We start from the raw sequence: 19,493 nt of genomic DNA, 5'->3' as shown, positions 1-19,493 counted from the left end.
ATTCTTCTGCCTTTAACAGGTTTCTGATGCCTTGAAAGCAGCAGAGAAGATTGGCTACCCAGTGATGCTACGATCAGCCTATGCCCTGGGAGGTCTGGGCTCCGGTCTTTGTGCCAACAAAGAGAAGCTGGAAGAAACGGCCCAAAAGGTCAGAATTAATGCAGTGGTGTCCAGACTTTTTAGGCAACAGGGGAACAATTAAAAGTAGTTTCTCTATTGTTGTTTTGCTTATTATTCTTAAATATTGTTTTAAGTATGATCGATGGTGCTGACCGCATCAGCAAGTTGGGAATCGACTCTGGCTTTTTCAACCTTGTTTTTCACCTTTAATCCTGCATACAGCCTGAACCTCAGAGGAGATAAAAGCTGTGAAAATGTTTAGATATATTTCTTTGGTCTTCAGCCAAGAAACAATAGTTTACTGTTGCTAAGCAACATCCTTTTGTGCTCATCCAGTATCCAGCATCATGTCTGACGGCTAGATTGGTTTGAGTTTGTGATCACAGGCTGCAAAAGGAATGGTTGTGCCTGACTGGTTTCGATCGATGCATACTTTTAATGCCATGCTGTATTTTCTTTATCTGATTTTCTCATCTTGCTTTTAAATGAGTTGTAGCTTTCATTTGAAAGTTTCAGTGTCAAAGCTTTCCAAGTTTCTGGTTCATAGCTGCATTAATGGCTTTGAGTGCAGGATGGAGATAAAGGTGTTTTAACGTAAAGTTCGTGGGATTTTCAGTGAAAAACTCAAGGTCAGCGCTTGCAGTATGTCTGTGACCTCATGTCCTCTGCTGTATAAAAAAAGATTATTATGCTTCTTTTTATTTATTCCACATACACCAGTGTGTTCCAAATTAATGCATTGTTTGATCTTTCAAATCATGTCAATGCTGTGTTGGAAAGCCATCAATATAACTAGAACAGAGGTCTACAACCTTTACTATCAAAGGAGCCACTTTGCTTCATCTCACCTGGATAAAAATCTACTTTACTTTCATAATAAAGACTATATGGTGTATAAAATTTTATGCATAGTTAAAATGTATTGAATACTTATCTAAACCATTGTAGAACTACGAAAAGAGTACTTATATTGGATTAAATATGTTGATAATCTCGCTTTAACTCATCATTTTTGGTTGTTTGCTGATTTCTTGCCACATGGCAAGCATGTTTTTTAAACCAGCGCAGTGGTGGATGAATGAATCCATCCACATAGTTTATAATCTGTATTTTCCACTAGATTTGTCTTTAGTTTTCTTCCCAGGGGTTTGAAACTTAAGGTTAGCCGCAGGTACAAAGACAGTTGTTAGGCTGTGAAAAAATATTGATACAGATTTATATTGCGATACTTTCACCTGTGATAAAATATGGATAATATGGACTCTTAATATCAATATTTTTATTGGAATAAAAATATCATATTTTTGGTGGGCTAGAAGAACAATACGTCCTCCACACTGCTGTAGATGGCAACAAAAAGCTGCTCCACTGTATGTTTTCCGTGAGCTATATCAGAAATATATTTCTTAGTATATTCAAAATATCTTATTCCTAAACTTGATGATGTGGGTTTTGATGCTGTAAACATGAATGCTTTCTCTCTATTCTTGGGTCAGTTTGTTTAAAATCGTGACGTTTAATTTTTACATTGTAGCAGACTCATAAAATGATATTCATAGTCATGTTTTGGGCTGAACGATTTTAAAAAATAATCTAATTGTGATTTTTTTTTTTTACCAATATTGCGATTGCGACTAAAATTAGAATGTGATTTTTTTTTTTTTTTTTTTTTTTTTTGTGGGGGGGGGGTTATCCTCTACATTATTTATTTAACACAAGCAATAAACTATTCTCTGGTATGACCAACACAACAAAGGATACTGTCAACATATAAACTAGTCTTTTCTGTTATGATGAAATTAGACGAATTGATGCATGAATTGATATGAATAACTTATCCTCAACTTTTATGATCACAGTAGAATATTGACTGATTGATTGAACTTTGATTGAGGCCTAGTATGAACAATAATCTAAAAAGTAAATGTGAATCCTCTCTTCTATGAATCTCACACTCAATAAACTGCAGAAATGTGAACAAGACCAAATCTCTGGTTCAACCATTGAAATATGTCAACATGTGGAGTGCACTTTTTTATAAAATGAAAAAGAAACACTGTGTCAACATATATGTCAAATGTATAAAAATCTTACTGATCTCTCATCAGTAACAAAACACAAACTAAAGTGCAGAAACGTAACTAAAAACCTTTGGCTCAACCACTCAAATATGTAAACTTTTGGATCGCTCTTTTTAAAGCACTTTAAATCTTTTTTTTTTTTTTTTTTAGATTGCAGCCTTTGCGATTTGAAAATGCATTCTATTACATTACAATGTCAGTTTAAATTTGATTAATTGTTCAGCTCCAGTCATTTTTTGAGCAATGTTAGATTTTTATGAGTAAAATTGGTTACAGCAAGTGACATTTATCGGTTTCACAAACTGACCAAGTCTTTCACCCAGTAATCTTTACCATATTACTTTAAAGTTTGAAATTTAAGTGACAAACTTGATGCACTTAATGTTTTCAAGTTAAGTGTCCGTATGAAAAACTGCATCTGACTGTCTTTATTTCAAACACAATAAAATAGAAAACATCTTTTCAATCAAATCGTTAACCGGGTTGAATATTGCAGTGTTGTGATATTGTGACGCATATGGTTTGTTAAAGGTCTTGCCAATACTCAACCTAATATTTAGATCAACAAAATGTTCACTCATGATTTTATGCACGTCAATGTTGTCAAGTTTTACAGGGAGCCACTGCCAAAGTCAAAGAGCCACAGGTTGCAGACTCCTGAACCAGAAAACAAAGAATCAAAGCTCCCTCCTCCGAAAAACAAAAAGACACTTTACAGTTATAACCACAAGGCCGCCATCCTCCATTAGAGATGCTATGTACAAAAGGATTGAACTCGTGTTTTATATCACTGTTCATGTTTTAGGCTCTGGCCATGAGCAGTCAGATCCTGGTGGAGAAGTCTCTGCTTGGTTGGAAGGAGGTGGAATACGAGGTGGTAAGAGACGTGGCTGATAACTGTGTGACCGTCTGCAACATGGAGAACTTCGACCCTCTGGGTATTCACACAGGTACTAAAGCAAACACCCATCTTTTCTTCTTCTGACTGTTTATTTACTTTCTTTCTGAATATCCCCTCCTTTTTTTCCCACTGTGTTTGAGTCTGCTCTGTTTTATGTGTTTACTGCGGCCCTTGGGCAAACTAAGGACTTTTGGAGGTTTATTCAGTGAGCGAGTTTTGTCTTTTTTAGCGTTAAGAGGTTTTGCATATTGATCATATTTACCGTGCACCTAGCATTAGGATGTTAAGAGTTTGTCTGAGATTCAATAATTCATTGGACAAAAACAAGACCTGGGGCTTTGTTTGGTCTAAATCCAGCATTTGGGGAAGATTAAAGATGGTTTGAGTGCTTCCTGCAAATTTTAAGGGATTAAGAGGCTACAATGTTTTTATGATTACAAAACAAAATAATGCATGAAGAATAACACAGGTAACATCACAAAAGACCAACTGAGCCCTCATTAAATTATGGGCAGGGGGAGCATATAATATTATCTCTTCCTAGGCCCAGTTAAGACTGTCTTCTGGCCTGGCTGAATCCACTCTAAGTCCTTCTTCCTCCTCTCCCTCTTCAGGTGACTCCATCGTGGTAGCACCAAGCCAGACCCTGTCCAACGAGGAATACCACATGCTTCGAGAGACCGCCATCAAAGTGGTTCGTCACCTTGGCATCATTGGCGAATGCAACATCCAGTACGCGTTACATCCCTCATCCCTGGAGTACTGCATCATCGAGGTCAATGCCCGGCTCTCCAGGAGCTCTGCTCTGGCATCCAAAGCCACTGGGTGAGTGAGTGGACACATTTAAACAAATGATTCAGCAATGTGCAGCTGGACTGTGCAGTGAATGAGTTTTCATGAGCACTGCTCCCTCTGGTGGGTAGATGAAGAACAACAACCAAGAAGTAGTATCAGTTTATTTCCATACTGAGGCTTTTTAATACCTAATAAGTTATAGGAAATGCTGAAATGAGTGCTCTCCCTCAAAGTTTTACCAAAGTTACCAAATAAGAAACAATTTTAACTCCAAATTTTAGAGAGAAAAAAAACGATAACTTTGCAGGGTAATAATGCAACCGTTAAATTATTCTTCAGAGGCATCACAGACTGTGTCCTTGTTCAGCTACAGCATGAAAAGCAGCTTTTGTGGAACTGAACTCTTTCTGCTGCTCCCTCTGAAAGGGTTTGTTTCTGTGATTACGCAGGTTTTGGGGAAAATGTTTCCAAAACAACTTTGCAAACCTACATTCAGTTGAACCTCTCTATAAAAGCTAATTTAAGAAATCTGCAGAGTACTTGAGGAGTATCTCCCCATCAGATGAGCAGCTATTCTACATAGCTTTATACACCTTCAGCACCACTCAATAATTACAACAGATCAGAACATTTATTGCTCATCAATGTTCCACACCAGACTGGGTTCCCTATTTTATTTTATTTTATTTTATTTATTTTATTTTATTTTATTTTATTTTATTTTATTTATTTATTTATTTATTTATTTATTTATTTATTTATTTATTTATTTATTTATTTTATTTTATTTTATTATTTTATTTTATTTTATTTTATTTTATTTTATTCTATTTTAATTTTTTTTTATTATTATTTTATTCTATTTTATTTAAATCTATTTTATTTTATTTTATTTCAATATTTAATTGAATTTAATTTAATTTTATGTTATTATTTTCTTTTCTTTTATTATTTTCTTTTCTTTTCTTTTATTCAATTATTTTATTTTTTATTTTATTTTATTTTATTTAAATTTTATTTCATTATTTTATTTTTTTATTTTATTTTATTTTATTTTATTTTATTTTATTTTATTATTTTGTTATATTTGATCTTTTTTTTATTATTTTAAGTTATTACAATAGTTTTCCTTCATTACTTTGTGATTATTATAAGAATCTTGATTTGCAGGAACTTTACGCAGCAGTTGATTTAGTAACCTTGATCCATCTCTCACAGGTATCCTTTGGCTTTCGTTGCTGCTAAGCTGGCTCTGGGTATCCCTCTGCCTGAAATTAAAAATGCTGTATCAGAGAAGACCACTGCCTGCTTTGAGCCCAGCCTGGACTACATTGTGACCAAGATTCCTCGCTGGGACCTGGACCGTTTTCAGGGCATGTCCCATGAAATAGGCAGTGCCATGAAGAGTGTTGGAGAGGTGTGACAGTTACAAAATAAACACTAATTCACTCATTATTAATCATTGGATATACTCACACCTCTGTCTATGTGTCATTCGGTTTTCCCCCTTTGGATAAAGGTTATGGCAATCGGCCGAACCTTTGAGGAGAGTATACAGAAAGCCCTGAGGATGTGTCACCCTTCAGTTGATGGTTTCATGCCTCGGCTGCCGCTCAAGAAAGCCTGGGCTGACACACAGGACCTGCAGAAGGAGCTGGCTGTGCCTTCAAGCACCCGGATCTTCTCTATTGCCAAGGTACACTCTTCTTTCATGACACCAGTCAGAGTGAAATATAATCCAGTTTCCCTCTTTAAATTAAGAAGTGAAACAGTGGTGATGGTGTGAGAATGCACAGGTGCAAAGAGCATGGTTAGCCTAGACATCTGGAGAGTTGTGTCATTAATGCCTGTGTTATATGCAGGTTTGAGAGCAACTTATGCAGGTATTCATACAGTACTTTTCAGGTAGACCTTGCACATTTCAGCAAGATAATGAGTGATAGAGAGGTTTGTAGAATGTGTTCACAGCAAAAACTGAAGTCCAAGAAATGTCCACTTATTTTGTTAAAAATGGTTTTATTCAACTTAATATGAGCCACATCCACCTGACAAGAACAGAAATGGTCTCATTTCAAGAAATTCAAAGAGAAAAATGAAACCTGAGTTTCTGGTAGAGAGTAAAATATGTGACAATAGGGTAATGGAAATGTATTTCATGAAGTCTTTGTTCTCAGAAATTTTCAAATCTTAATAAATTGTTTGAATACATTTTTCTTACCCCTGCGAAGAATCATTTTAACTTTTAGTGAGCAGTTCTGGTGTCTCCTCTGTCTTTTGATATCTTAAAATAAGACATTTTTGGGGACAGGTAAGATAAAAGTGACACATATTAGGTCTAATGAGGCAATTTTATTTAAAGGTAGGGTCTGCAGGAATTTTCGTTACTTGTTAGTAAACATAACATTTAAACTGAGCTCCTCCTCCTTGGCTTAGTGCCAGCGGCAACGTACACCCACTGCCTCCAACTGAAGCTACATGAACACACTCACTAGCCCAGCAACCATTGTAGCGTCGTGTTTTTATGTGGGAGAGACTTGAGAGCCGTGCACCTGACTAAGCATGTTAGCACAAGCTCATCAGTCAAGCCAAGCTTCACCCTCGTAGGAAAAAGCTTTATCTGTTTAGTATTTTGTTTCACTTGGTTGTGTTTTTCTTTCTTAGTGCTACGTCCACTATCATAGCTGCTCTGATTAGCTTCATCCATTAGCTTTTATCAACACGCAAAGTCAGTTACGCACTGGGTACACTGTGATTGGCTGATGTAACCACGCCTACTCTCTGCCCAGAAACGTTCTGATACAACCAAAACATCATCATACAGGCAGAGGAGGGGGTTGAGGCAGACACAGACACTGAAACACATGTATAGAGAGCCAAAGGAGATGATTCAGCAGAATTATTCCTGTATTCCTGCAGATTCTACTTTTAATAATTAGACAAACATTTCCTCAAATGTCCATTTTTGTAGTGTTGCATGACCTTGACATGACTTTTTACACATGTTGGTGACATCAAATATCTTTTTCACAAACAAGTACTGTTTAATCATGGAAATTGATATAGTGCCTTTTTTTGCTAGCTATAAAAATCTATTTCAATCAACTTTTAAACAGCGTTGTAGTTTTTACCATCAGCAATCGATCAAAAACGAAGATGATCGTATGAAGGACATGCATTTCATGACCAGAGCGATAAATCTAACGCTCTGTCTGTTTCATGTCTTTACCTTAAAGTCCCTTTACAGCGGTTGGAGTGTTGATCAGATCCACCAGCTGACAGCCATAGACAAGTGGTTCCTCCACAAGCTCCAAAGCATAACACATCTGGAGCAGCACCTGGCAAACTACAAAAGGTAAAACTCAGACAGCACACCCTGTTAAAAAAAGATACAACTACTCTGTGGTACCTTTGTGTGAGTGAAAAATGTTATATTATTTTGGTTTGTTATTAAGTGAAGATGACAATTCCAAACTCTGCAATTCAGTTATATTTTTATCTTTGTTTCAAATTGATTAACTCAGTTCAATAATTTTATTTCACTGACTTAATGTCTCACAATTGTTCCATGAAATGATGAATATAAGCATTTCACGAGACAGTGACAGGCCTCAACAGAGTACTTGAAGTAATCAAGACGAAATGATTCAGTCATTGCAACAAGTATCACTGCTAAGAGACACCCTGTGCTTTCAGGAGATCCCAGGAAATGACATCAGAAATGATTATATGTTTACATTCAAGTCATGATCTAAGCTTCTTTATGAGCCATGAATCTTTTTATATAATATTATTTGCAGAACCCATCAGGATTTCACACTTAAACGTGTCCTTAAGTGCACCTTGTACAACTCCCCCTCTCGACATCTGTGAATCAGTAATCGGTCTGGCCCATTACCCCCCAAAAGACTTGATCTGGCAGCCGTTGTGATTAGAAATGTAAAAACATGTATGAATATTCCTTAATAAGAAAGCGCTAATCCGAAATGATCAAATGAACTCAAGTCTCTTCACGTCTTCTTCTATCCCCCTCGTGGTTCGCCTCCTCACGGCTGCTCCACTCTTTCTTTCTGCCCTCGGGCTCTTACCCGGACAGCCACTTCCAGTTTTCATGGCTCAGTCACAGGTAACCTGCTGCAACCTTCTGACTCCGCTGTTCAATAATTAATGGCAGGCTGTCTGGTGGGCGCCCACCGCAGCTCTCTGACACATGGAGGGCTGTTGTAGTCTCCGCTGCCTCTGAAGCAGCCGAGATGGGGACACTGAGATGGGCACACAACAATAGGCTGCTGCCAGACTGATGGAGCACAGAGCCGAGTACAGGTGGGCGTCAGGCTCCACCGGTCAGCAGATGTTGCAATGCTGTTGCTTGTGTTGCTTTAGTAAGAGCTGTAGCATATTTATGGATGGGGACAAAAATAATCCTTTTTTATTTTTTCTGAAAAACACGAGTCATGTGAATTCTAGGAGCTTCCTCTTCAGTGTTCTGGCTCAATGAAAACTAAACCGTGACTAGATATCTTGACTAGATATGACTGCTTTTTTTTAACTGTTTTAATCTTAAAGTTCATTAATTAGTTAAATATGAGCTTTAAAGAGGCTGTGAAAAAGTCTCCTTTCTAGATATATGCCTGATCGTAATCCACACTTTAAAATGAGATTATCAGCACCAATATTACAGGTTACAGGTTATTTTAAAATGCTACTTCTTAGCTTCCCTATGGGGTTGAGCAGGACCGGCTTGATTTACAGCACATCAAGGTCTCTATGACGAATGATTTATTTTGTAGTAATGGTGGATACTGGAGCCTAACTATCAGACAGAAAAAGGGCAGAAGAGCAGAAGAAAGATCAACAGGAGAGAGATAGAGCATGAGCTAAAGGCTAACACATGAGCTAAACTGTTTATAATGTTCATTCCAACCCACAGTCAGCAGTTATTCTGCAGTGGTCTGTTCAAACTTGAGAGTCTATCAATAAAATGAAGAGTGAGGTTACGTTAGCTCTGATTGGTAGATGACTGGCAGGACATAACCAGGATTCACTAACGTTACACATTACAGACATGTCTTAGAGCACCGAGCTGCCAGCTGTGCTTAATATAGGCAGGTACTAAACTACATACATACACATACATGTTGCTACATTAGCCTACAGATATGTCGGGGCACCGGGCTGCCGATAGCGCTACACACAGCCAGCTACTTCAACATTTGCTTGAAGTCATGTTTCAAACCGTATCCCTATGTAACTGTTGATAAATACCTTACCTTGGCATGTTGTATCCAGAAAAAAAGTTGGCCAGAAGGTGGCGAGACAGTCCAACTAAAACAGAAGCTCCTCATAGCATCTTTAAAGAAATGACAACTCATGCCTTCTGTCATTAAGGTCCCAAATAATAACAAAAAAATGACTATGATAGTTCAAATTTGACATATGATACTGAAATTGAACAGTTGAAAAATGTTTAGAACTCAACAAAAGCTTCATTTATAGAGCTCATTTAAAACAACCAAAGTTTACCAAGTGCTGTACAGATTAAAAGCAGCACAAATAGCAAAAAACTATACTAACACACATAAAAACATGAAACAAGAGCAAATGTACTATGAAACAAAATACAATAAAGTAAATTAAAACGTAATTAAAATTGTGCCAAATCTCTGTTCAGTTTTGATGAAAAGCCGGGGAGAAGAGGTGAGTCTGAAGAAAAGATATAAAAACCTCTATTGACCCCACAGAGGGGATATGCAAAGTCAGGTTGTTCCACAGCTGACAAAGAATCTGTCACCTCTAGTTTTGTATCTGGTTTTGGGGGGTGACCATGGGGATATGATGACAAGGAAGCTCAGTCAGGTACTGAGAGGCTAGGCCATTAAGAGCCTTAAAAAAAACCAATAAGATTTTAAAATCAAAAGCAACTGGGAGCCAGTGCAGCCAAGCTATGACTGGTCCCACTTGAGTTTACCAGTGAGGAGACGGGCAGTTGCATTTTGAACCAGTTGCAGGCAATGTAGGTGTGAGTTCTCCAGTCTGAAACACAGAGAGGTGCAATAATCCAGTCTTGTGTTGATAAAAGCATGGATCACAGTCTCAAGGTCTCTGTATGGCAGGTCCCTCTAGACTTTCTATAAGAAAATGTCAAGTTTTGGAAAAGTGTAGGAGTGTTTTGTTGTATATGAGCCGGCTGTAAAATAAAAGTGCTCATTTAAAGAATAGACGTTCATATCATCACTGCGACTATCATTTATGGGTTGTTAAAGGCGGTTTCCACCTCAGCTCTCTGCACAGTTCACACATGAAAACAGACTCTACCCTATTTAATCTGTGTCAGGAAGTGCTCGTAAGTTAACTGCATGCAGTGGATTCCCCTCTCACCTTTAATCAAGAATCATATTAGACAAGAAACCAAACTCTCACATCTAATGTCTCCCCTTCCTCATATTTAGACTCGCACCGCTGCTCTCCTCAGCAGACGTTTCTGAGGTTTGTGATTTCCCAGCACAGCCGTGTGCAGAGGGAGTTAAAACACACTTGGCATTTCCAATATTGTTATGCTACGATGTGATAAATAATTCAGATAAAGAGGAGGGAGGGAGCGAAAGTTGTGGTTTACCAGAAATAAGAGTTCATTCTGCCTGAGTTTAAAGAAACACTGAAATATTACAGGAAATTCTCTGGTTGCCTGCTGTGATAAAGCTGATATTGATCGTTTTGTGTAACTTAAAGTGCAGTTGCAGATAAAGTTTAACTTGATACAAAAACAGAAACAGATAGTAGGGAGATATTAGTTGTGAGCTGTCAAATAGACCAAAACTCTAAAGCTAATACAAGCTAATAAAATTTGCATCCAGGTGCATGATTGTTCTCACGTCCAGTCAAAGGATGGGAGGATTTCATTTCTGAGTGGGCCTTGAATTACAAAAGTTGGTAGATAACTTTATAGATATAGATATAGTACTTTACTATATATATTTTAAAGCAGACTTAGTGACTTTTTGCTCCTTAAATACTTGATAGCATTTTATAATGTTTTAGTGCATCGGATGGCAATGGCCCTCAATGGTATTGCCCAAATATCGGTGCTCTCACAAGAGGATCCATAAACTTTACAATGCCAAGGTCCCCCATGAGCTTCTGGCTGGAGACCCCCTTTAGAAACCAACAGACAAATTTTCAAAATATGTAAAGAAATGTCAACTTTAAAAATGTTTTTTTCTAACTTTTATTTACTTTCCAATAATAATTACATTTGTTTAGAACAGGAAATTAATAATAAACAAAAGCCAGACTCACACAAGTAGGTTTCAGCCAAGGTGGGGTACTCCTTTCTTACATGTAGCCAGTAGTTAGACACGGGAAGAGCCTCAAAGTTCAATTTAGTTTATTAGATAGCTCATTAACAGGATTAAACCACCAGGTCAACACAACTCATGACATCATCATACTGAAATTGCAGCTGTGGCTCGGTACAATCGGACTTGAGAATTCAATGGTAATGGCGCTGTATGTGTTGCATGTTTGGGACAATTTGTTGTTAAAAAATTAAATTCTATTTTTTCCCTTTGTCCAATTTTCAAAGCCCCCCCCCCAGTGCCTCCTGGTGGCCCCCACTTTGAAAACCACTGCTCTAATGCACCAATGGGCTGCCCTCAACTTTCCATGTGTTATAGGCTGTAAGAGCCGCAGCATTAACCACATTTAAATTAAAAGAAAAAAAAAAATCTACAGTCTCTCCCAAATACATTCTCTAGTCCTACTGGTTTAACATGAGGCTGAGTGAGTCGAAACCTTTTTACCAACAGGCTAAAAGTAAGCCAAACTATGCCCATTTTATAAAGACAGGGTATCTAACAGTAACAAAATGAACATAAAGTAATAATGATAATAATAATAAATTTTATTTATAGAGCGCTTTTCAAAAAACTCAAAGTCACTTTACACAAAAAGTTAAAAGTGTAGGTAAAAAATACATGAACAATAGTAAAGTGACACAATTTTAAAATATTTCTCTTTTATACCAATTTTTGAGGAAAAAAACAAACAAAAAAAACTTATTTTTTTCAAAGAAAAGTTTGGGGTGGGCCTGGGACCATTGGTCCCACCCATGACGCCACCCCTGGTCTAGTCCTCTGAGAAGTTGCTGGCTACAAACTGTCTTTGCCCTTTTTGACTCGGACATGTAAAATGGTCAAGAGATAAAACAACATGTAAACATGAGAAGGGAAATTTTCCACTTCGAGCAGAGCTAGCTGTCTCTTTCTGGTTCTCCGCTTTTATGTCATTTTTCATCATATTCCTTCTGAAAAATCAAGACACTAAGTGATGAATGTAATATCCATTCATTAGTCTTTGTTGTGAAACTTTAACGTCAACAAACCCATTCACCAAAAATAAAAAAAATCTTCCCTGCTTGTTGATGTTCTCACCTTGCTGCATCATTTTTATTTGTCACAATTATTTTTGTTACTAAGGTTTTAATTCTTAGGGCACAGCTGGCCAAGTGGTCTAGGTTGCACCCCATGAGGTACACCCCTTGAGCGGGTGGCCTGTGACTTGTTTCCTGCATGTCACTCCCCACTCTTGCCCCCTTTCCTACTCTGTTCGCTGTTCTCTCCAACTCATTAAAAACATAAAAAGCCCTGAAAACTAACTTTAATAATGAAAAAAAGTTTTAACTCCTGTGGATTAAATCTGTTAAAACAGGGTGGTAATAGGTCGGAAGATTTACACTAACGGCAGAATGTTGATTTATGAAACCTAGAGGCATGATCTGTACTTGTTATGACTCAGTCATCAATTAATTGTTCAACTGTTCGAGAGGCTTAAAATTCTCTTATTTTTACAATTCTCGTTGTCTTTTCGTACAGTGACTCTGTTCCTAAGCCTCTGCTGCTGAAAGCCAAGCAGGACGGTTTCTCAGACCGGCAGGTTGGTCAGATTCTGGGCTCCACTGAGCGAGCAGCCAGAGAGCTGAGGCTCATGCATGGGATCAGACCTTGGGTGAAACAGGTGAGCATCAGTGCGGCTCCTTCTTTCAGCTCATGTTGTAAGTTTTTTTTGGTGTGCACAAGAAGGAGAAATGAAATCTTAAAAAAAATCATAAAATCTTAGTGAAAGGTGACCAAAGGAGAAAATGTCTTTTTCTACAGCTGCTGATTTATCTGATCCTGTTTCACAGATTGACACCTTGGCAGCAGAGTATCCAGCAATGACCAACTACCTGTATTGTACTTATCACGGTCAGGTAAGTCACTTTTTACCATGGGGGTGTTGAAAGTGTTTAATATGAACAGGAGCAGTATCGTCACTCATTTCTTTAATCCATCCATTCTTCAGGAACATGATCTGGAGTTTAGTGATAAAGGTATCATGGTTCTTGGTTGTGGGCCCTATCACATCGGTAAGTGCAGCATAAAGTCGTGAAACTGAAGAGGTTTTTGTTGACAACTCTTAAATCTGCTTACTCTTTGATCAACAGGGAGCAGCGTTGAGTTCGACTGGTGTGCAGTGTCCAGTATCAGGGCTTTGAGACAGATGGGCAAGAAGACAGTGGTGGTCAACCACAACCCTGAGACTGTCAGCACTGACTTTGACGAGTGTGACCGCCTGTACTTTGAGGAGCTGACCCTGGAACGCATCCTGGACATCACACAACAAGAGGTGAGGACAGGAATGGATGAACTCTCATGTGTGAGAAGAAACAGACTTTGACTGATCTGATGATTCATTTCTTCCCATGCTAATTGACAATGTCTGTGATTTGTAAAGTATAATTTCCAGGGCAAATCACTGACCATATTTCAGACCTACATAGATCCTCAGATAATGCGAGCCTAGTTTGAATCAACATCTCTGTAATTTCAGGTGGTAATTTTTTTTAATACGCTTTCTGCAGCTTTTTCTGATCATTTCCTGCTCAAAATGCAGTGTTGGACATTCAAATAGAGGTTTTAACAGCACCTTGGATAGAAACAAGATGGAAGAAGATTCACTATGCACCCCATGTCATCAATAAGCAGGCTGTAAATTGTATGAACGTAAATATAACAATTAAAAAACATGTCGCTGTTTTAATGTCACTAATATTGGGCTGACACAGTCATGATAACAAATAAAACAAACAACGATGAAATATTTTGACAGCTCCATAACCTAAGAGTTCTCTAAACAAACATATTTACATAGTGGTTTTTAAATCTTAAGATAATTAAATTTATTCTGCATGTCCTGAAGTTTTTGGTGCACTTTGATTGACTGAAGTTGGATGTGGACGTCTTATCAGAGTGTACGGCTGCTGTGCGCTGCAGAGTGAGGTGCTGCTGCTACAGCTCGGTGGGTCTGTGCAGCATTTTTGGTCAGAAACATGAAAACCACCAACTTATCTACTAGAGCTCATCTTATCCTGTGCTAATGTGCCACAACAAAACTGACCTGGTCCCTATGTAACAGTAATCCAGGCGAATAGTACTTAGGAAACACTTTACTGTTACATCCTATTTTTAGCCATCACTCTACTGCACCTACCGAAGGCGTCCTGGTCTGAGTTTTCTGAGCTGATCTTTTATGAAGAAGAGGCAGGACACCGGACAGGTTAGAGACAAGTCTGTCTCAAGACATGTCTGAAAAAAAAAGCTGCTTATAGACTTAAGATTTTTAATGAAGTTGGATGATATAATAAGGAATAAAAAGTCTTACAATAAATTTAACCATGGCGGAGTTTTATCAATTGACTTCACACTAAGGTTGTGAGAAAAAAGGACTTAATTATATAAACTGCTTGTGAAGTAGAAAAGACTGTGGGAAGCTAAACACAAGAAACTGATCAGTAAAGAGATTTATTACTCTCAGCATATACATAATGACATAATCACTGATTTCTACAGGGGCTGAAAACAGAAACCTCTGTATTGGTCTATATTTTCAGATATTTTAATATAGAAAACTGGATAGATGTGCTGTTTTTGACCAGCTAACATGCTCTTGACTCGACATGCACCGAGGATCTGTGCCGATTTCCTTAATTTTGGGAGATCAGTGATCAGCGATAGGTGATCGGTGATCAGCCCATCCTTACATATGAAACTGATCTTATATACCTTCAAGAAGGTCTGATAGTCAGCCTTTGTTGCTTTTTGCTGTCAGACCTAAAACTCAGGACACTTTATTAGTTGTTTAAGTTAAAACATAAAGATTTTATTGTTTCACAGGTATTGTTCAATGATTTTCAATAAAATAAGATTGGAACATTGAAGGTATATGCCGTCAGTTATGAAAAATAAAAATCGGTATCAGCCAAAATCGGTATAGGCAGGTCAGGCTTTTCAAAGATTGGTGATCGGTGATCGGCCAGAAAATTGTGATTGGTGCACCCCTAGTCTTGACCTTTTAAAGAAACCAAATAAAACCCCACGACCACTCTCACAGATAGGAAAGCCCCGAATGAGTCCTAATTGGACCATTTATTACGCTGCACCACAGACTTACCTGAGATTTAAGAGTGTAGGTCTCCATTGTTGAAGGTGTGTGGAGCTTTTTATAAAGATATTCAAGGTTTAATGATCTTTCTCTAACATGTGGTTAATATGAACCAATGTGTTGCATTTCATACCGTCCTGGTTATTGCAGGAATGCAAAACAAGACATTTTTGTTTTGTTCTTTAATGGAAAAAACCTGACACATAATCCTGTCAGATAAAAAAAAAAGGATCCAAGCATTTTAACTTTACAAATCCCAAACTTTAGAGATTTTTTTCTCCGTGAACGATTTGATGCCGAAGTTAACTGAACTAGACTCAACCTTATGTGCAGTGCAGGTGTACAAAAAAAAGTCCAGCTGACCCTCAATAAAATCCTCTAACATGACTTTTTCAGTGATATCTTCTTGGGCTGGAATCGATGTTTGTTTTGAATCTATTACAATTTTTGGGGTGCCGATTCGATTTGAATTGAGATTCTTTGATATGTATGGTTTTTGCGATTTTTAGTTTGCTTTTTTAACACCTGACCATGTGAAAAAGTTAGATAATGATGATAATGTCTACAGACTATACCAGGAGCCATAATTTTCCATAAAATGCACATCACGTGAGTCAGAGAGAAACACTTTGCCCTCTGCTGGAGAGAAGTGGTCATTTTTTTCCAATCTAGTTAATAAACAAAGACTGAAATGAATAATTTGGATTTGAAAAAATAAGAATTTTTGACAAAGAATCCTGATTTGATCTTATTAAAAAAAAAATTCTAATGTTTCAAATTTCATTTTTTTTTCTCCCAGGCTTAATATTTCCTGTTTGTTAGTTTCAGTGTTTTAATTTTTTTGCGATTGCGCACTAATCTCCAGTAAGTTTTGCTTGCAGTGGAATTATAATCCAGGTAAAGTTTCTCTGGGATCAGGGCGTGATTGATCGTTTGTTTGTTCAGGGCGATCGCATTAAACATCATCACTCTCTCAGAGCTACGGTCCCCTCTCGCTTTCCTAGTGTGTATTTTTTGTGTGTCTGATAAATACGGCATTAGAGCATGAAGATAAACCCTGGACAGGAGCAGGAGAGCCAGCCCATGAATAATGAAGAGATACAACCTGGTATTACCATGGAAACAGCATCCCCCCTGGATCAGAAAGACAGCGAAAGGGTCTACATGCTGTTATTAAAAGGAGCTTGCACATTTGTTTACCACACACACTTTTCTGGTGATAACGAAACCATAACACAAGCGTGATCAGCTTGTTTTTCATTGTGTGATCACAGCCCAGTGTAAATGAAAGTCGCCACAGGTTTCAGACGGTTAATCTTGGCCGATAGGACAGGAGACCGGAGATCATCTGTCAAGTCTTAGACCTCCCGCCTCTTGAGTTCCTCCTCCTTCCAGTTTCTCTTATTTCATTCATCACGCTCCTGCTGTATCCTCAGTTTTCCTTTTTCTAACATCCCTTTCTTTCTCTTTGATCACAGAGTTGCACAGGCAGCATCGTCTCAGTGGGAGGCCAGATCCCCAACAACCTGGCCGCCCCTTTGCACCTGAATGGGGTGAAGATTCTGGGGACGAGCCCCCTGCAGATCGACCGGGCCGAGGAGCGCTCAGTCTTCTCAAGTATCCTTGATGACCTTGGGGTGGCACAAGCCCCGTGGAGGGCCCTCAGCTCCCTGGTGAGAGGAAAACATATAAATGATGGAAAGCAGATGGCAGTGTGAAACATGTCACACCTTTTAGTTAAATGTGTCAGGAAAGAAAGTAGATTTACTTTACCACCCTACAGCATCACACCTTACCTACACGTCTTATTATTTAAACAACATTCCTCTTCGAAGCATTGTTCTTTACTTGCTGATCTACCTGTGTTTTTGTTTGGCCCTCTAAACTTGCCCTCAGCTATCGCAAAATAAAACCCTCCCAGGCTCCTCTGAGGAATACTGTAGAGTTCTGAAATGTTTCTGTCTCCACGCTGAAAAAATGCCTCCTCCATTAAAGTTTCTCAAGTATTCACTAAGTGGTGAGGAGAGATCAACCGTTACACACAGATAAAGCTGGATTTCCCTGCCGATCTTAAAGAAACAGTCAGATTTATTGGACTGGAACACCTCCAGCTGAGACGTGAGGAGGTAGTTTTTATCTCTCTGATGTGATTTTGTCTGTTAATAGTTCTCCACCTGGAAGTGAATATTGGGTAATAATATACAGGATAAGGAAAGATCTGTAGAGAGATGTGGACCAGAGAAATACAAGAAGTGATGGTGATGATAAAGAGCAGGAGGAGGAGGAGGATGCTGTCCATTACTCAGACCCTTTTCCTCTTATTCCTCAGGTTAACTGAAAGAAGCCATGGCAAACCAAAGGGAGATCTTCAAATACTTAAATCTGTTTTATTCTTTGATAAGTTCTGTGTTCAGTTCAGGTTTAACTGATGGGGTCGAATGGGGATACAGCAGAGTAGAGAGCTGTTATAACAAGCATTAGGATGAGTGTATCTGCAAAGCTTTGATTTGGATCTTTGTTTTCTGTCCTAAGTAGCTCTTATCATACAGCCTTGTATATAAATTCCTGTAGTGAGAGGCTTGGTGATCAAGATGAAAAACAAACAGAAAGAAAAAACATGTTAAAGAGCTGTGGTTGCTGAGAAAATTGTGCAGGCATAGATCTTGGATGTTTGCTCCATCAGGACTGTCTTTGTGCTCAGATATAGAGTTTTCTCTGCTGCTTTTGTATCTGTGGGAATGAGATTTCTTCTTTGTCTGCCTGAATACTTCATCTCAGAGCAATCAAATGTGTTTCAGTTTGTCCCCCAGCTTCTTAAATTTGTTAAGAGAGTTAAACCGAGTGATATCAGTATCAGGTTTGTTGGGCTGCTCAGCCGTGCGACAGATTTTAACACAGAGTTTTTAACAAGTGTTTGAACTTATTAGGAAACCACATCTGTTTGCTTTACATGACATTTCTATCCACATCAGTGAGACTAAATAACTTAATTTACACCACAGTTAGGGAAGGGCACTGAACTAGGTACTTTTATAGGTACCAACCAAGTTCCATCTGTAGTATAAAATACTGATTCACATAAAATCAAATCATACCATGTTTTAGTCCCTACTCACATCCTTGTCACTGTGAGGGAGTGGAAGAGTAGGTGATTTTCCATGCTGGACATGAACACAGCATTGCAAAATTATTTCTTGAGAAATAAATGTGTTAAATTGGAAAACTTTGAAATTTTGATACCAAGTACTGGGTATTGGTACTGTATTGTTTTAAATGTGAAAGGTACCATCTCTAACCACAATATAGTTGAGAAAATAAGTATCAGGATGTAATAACGTCGGCTTCATAACCAAGGGACTGAAGCTTCTAGATAAAGCAAGGCTACATCCTTAGTTAAGTAGAAAACTTTATAAATATCATTTATATTTTCCCATTTTTGCTTTTTGTCCTACTGAATAATTCTCAAACCAGCTTTTTCCTACTGCTCTGTTGTTACGGCCTCCTTGACACAAAAATAGAAATCAGCAAAGGCTCAAAGAGGGAGACCATAACATAAAATGTAGGACCCTACAAAATGATAAGATGAAAACCCTCAGGATTTATTTTAAAACCAAAATATCAAGAAAAAAAAAATACCAAAACCAAAACACATGAGCAATCAAAAAGAGCTGGAAATGTGTGAAAGCACATCGAATCATGACTTTTAAATAGGGATAGACCGATTATCGGGGTCGATATTTGGCATTTTGAGGCATATTGGCATCAGCCTTTTTTTTAATCCCGACGGCCGATAAGAAAAAAATATAAAACTGTGTTGTTGCAGCTCTGATGCAGCCGCTTCACTGTCTGCAGTCACTTTTCAGTCCCCAGCACTGTCCCACCCACAGTATCATCTGGTTGGTTACAAGTAGAGCCATGGCTCGGGAAACAGCCAATCAGCAGTGCAGTTATTACAGATATTGTAGTTACATAGAAATTTTGGAAAATTTGATGTACTGTAGAAAACTTGTGCTATTTATTTTTTTATGTTTTCATTTAACTTTATAAAACATTCTGCTGAGCCTGGGAGCTGTTTAATAAACATTTGCTTGAAAGGCATTTGATTGCAGTTGAGTGTTTGA

The 19,493-nt window shown here is 38.0% G+C and overlaps 1 protein-coding gene across 3 annotated transcripts in view; it reads left to right on the top strand.

Annotated features, from left to right (window-relative positions):
* cps1 (carbamoyl-phosphate synthase 1, mitochondrial) overlaps positions 1-19,493 on the top strand; it is a 67,532-nt gene that overhangs the window by 17,474 nt on the left and 30,565 nt on the right. For all 3 annotated transcript variants that reach the window (XM_074694431.1, XM_074694429.1, XM_074694430.1), the window contains exons 16-26: positions 20-148; positions 3,007-3,151; positions 3,717-3,927; positions 5,116-5,314; positions 5,417-5,593; positions 7,131-7,249; positions 12,765-12,906; positions 13,076-13,141; positions 13,234-13,297; positions 13,376-13,557; positions 16,851-17,045. In XM_074694431.1, the coding sequence (XP_074550532.1) occupies positions 20-148; positions 3,007-3,151; positions 3,717-3,927; positions 5,116-5,314; positions 5,417-5,593; positions 7,131-7,249; positions 12,765-12,906; positions 13,076-13,141; positions 13,234-13,297; positions 13,376-13,557; positions 16,851-17,045 (1,629 nt within the window). The remainder of the gene's footprint in view (positions 1-19; positions 149-3,006; positions 3,152-3,716; positions 3,928-5,115; positions 5,315-5,416; positions 5,594-7,130; positions 7,250-12,764; positions 12,907-13,075; positions 13,142-13,233; positions 13,298-13,375; positions 13,558-16,850; positions 17,046-19,493) is intronic.

The sequence above is a fragment of the Halichoeres trimaculatus genome, unplaced genomic scaffold (genome assembly GCF_033239565.1).
Source record: "Halichoeres trimaculatus isolate MK-OKI-2021-1 unplaced genomic scaffold, fHalTri1.1 fHalTri1_scaffold_19, whole genome shotgun sequence".
NCBI lineage: Eukaryota > Metazoa > Chordata > Actinopteri > Labriformes > Labridae > Halichoeres > Halichoeres trimaculatus.
The sequence above is the reverse complement of the archived record's forward strand: the minus strand, read 5'-3'. Positions and strand labels throughout refer to the sequence as shown.